The 1,207-nt window shown below is 47.9% G+C and overlaps 1 protein-coding gene across 1 annotated transcript in view; it reads right to left on the minus strand.

Annotated features, from left to right (window-relative positions):
* Positions 1–1,207, minus strand: part of LOC116399718 (slit homolog 1 protein-like) — a 30,847-nt gene that overhangs the window by 13,048 nt on the left and 16,592 nt on the right. The window contains exons 14-16 of the mRNA XM_031877092.1: positions 1,074–1,097; positions 769–913; positions 26–100 (exon numbers count right to left, since the gene is read on the minus strand). Of these exons, the coding sequence (XP_031732952.1) occupies positions 26–100; positions 769–913; positions 1,074–1,097 (244 nt within the window). The remainder of the gene's footprint in view (positions 1–25; positions 101–768; positions 914–1,073; positions 1,098–1,207) is intronic.

Here is a 1,207-nt window from a genome sequence, read left to right on the forward strand (position 1 = left end):
TTGAGGGTTCTTCTGAGTGACCTACATCTTCTTGAGCTGCGACAGGCCCTTGAAGGCTCCGGTGGCCTCCAGCACGGAGAGGTCGTTGTTGTTGAGACGCCTTGCGGACGGTCGCAGAGAGCACGGCATGAGGAGGAGAGAGCGAAAACATCATTAGCAGAGGAGTCGGTTTGGAACGCGTGTGCGTGTGCAGCCATGCAGTACGAGTCCACACACAACATGTCAACACGGATATCCATAAAGTGCCTGTGAGTGTGTGTGTGTATGTACTGTATGTACTGTATGTACATGCATAGGAGTGTACGAGTGTTGTTTTGCTTTAACACTGTCGACCCCACAGGGACCGGACGTGCTAAAATGCATCTTGCACTTTCAATAAAAGCTTCCCCCAAATAGAATCTGGCACGCTGTAACTGTACTGCAGCCAGACGGACACGTCAACAAGGCCGATGTCGTCAGCTGATATTCCCGAATCAGAGATATTGGAGGGAGACATCTTTGGATCGTTTTTATCAAGCAAAACCGTCAAACATGTACCGGCTCCAGCTTCTCAAAAGTGAGTATTTGCTGCTTTTCTTTGTTTTAAATAATTGTAAATTAAATATTTTTGACCAAACAAAGCAATTCGAGGAGGGCTGGAGGAACTAGAGACTAAACAAACAAGATCAGACGATGTTTAATGAACTCTGATACTGGAATCAGCCTGGAACCCTGCAGTTTTGTCTGGACTGTGAGCTGTTCATGTGTTCAGGTGTGCACGTGTCTCACAGCTCTTCGGTGGAGGAGGGCAGGTGTTCGGGGAACTTGGTGAGGCGCAGGTTGGAGCAGTCGACCACGTTGGCCTCACAGCGACACTTAGCGGGACACACCGGCTTACTGTTGCACTCGTAGCTCAGGCGCCGGTCTTCAGTACCTGGACACACAGACACGCACAGGGAGGACAGACCAGAGGACTCGTGTGAGTCAAACTAATCAGATATCCACATGAACCTTTCTCACACCTCATTGGATGAATAACCAACACAGAAATATCTATTTTTTACGGTATTTACTAGAAAACACACAAAGATCACCTGGGATGTGGTACTGCTCCTTGGCTGTCATGAAAAAGAAGGAAGAAACAAAACAATGTCAGTCCAAAGGTTTGAAAGCTTCCACAGACACACACACACACACACACACACACACACACACACACACACACACA

The sequence above is a fragment of the Anarrhichthys ocellatus genome, unplaced genomic scaffold (genome assembly GCF_004355925.1).
Source record: "Anarrhichthys ocellatus isolate YVR2014 unplaced genomic scaffold, GSC_Weel_1.0 scaffold126, whole genome shotgun sequence".
Classification (NCBI taxonomy): domain Eukaryota; kingdom Metazoa; phylum Chordata; class Actinopteri; order Perciformes; family Anarhichadidae; genus Anarrhichthys; species Anarrhichthys ocellatus.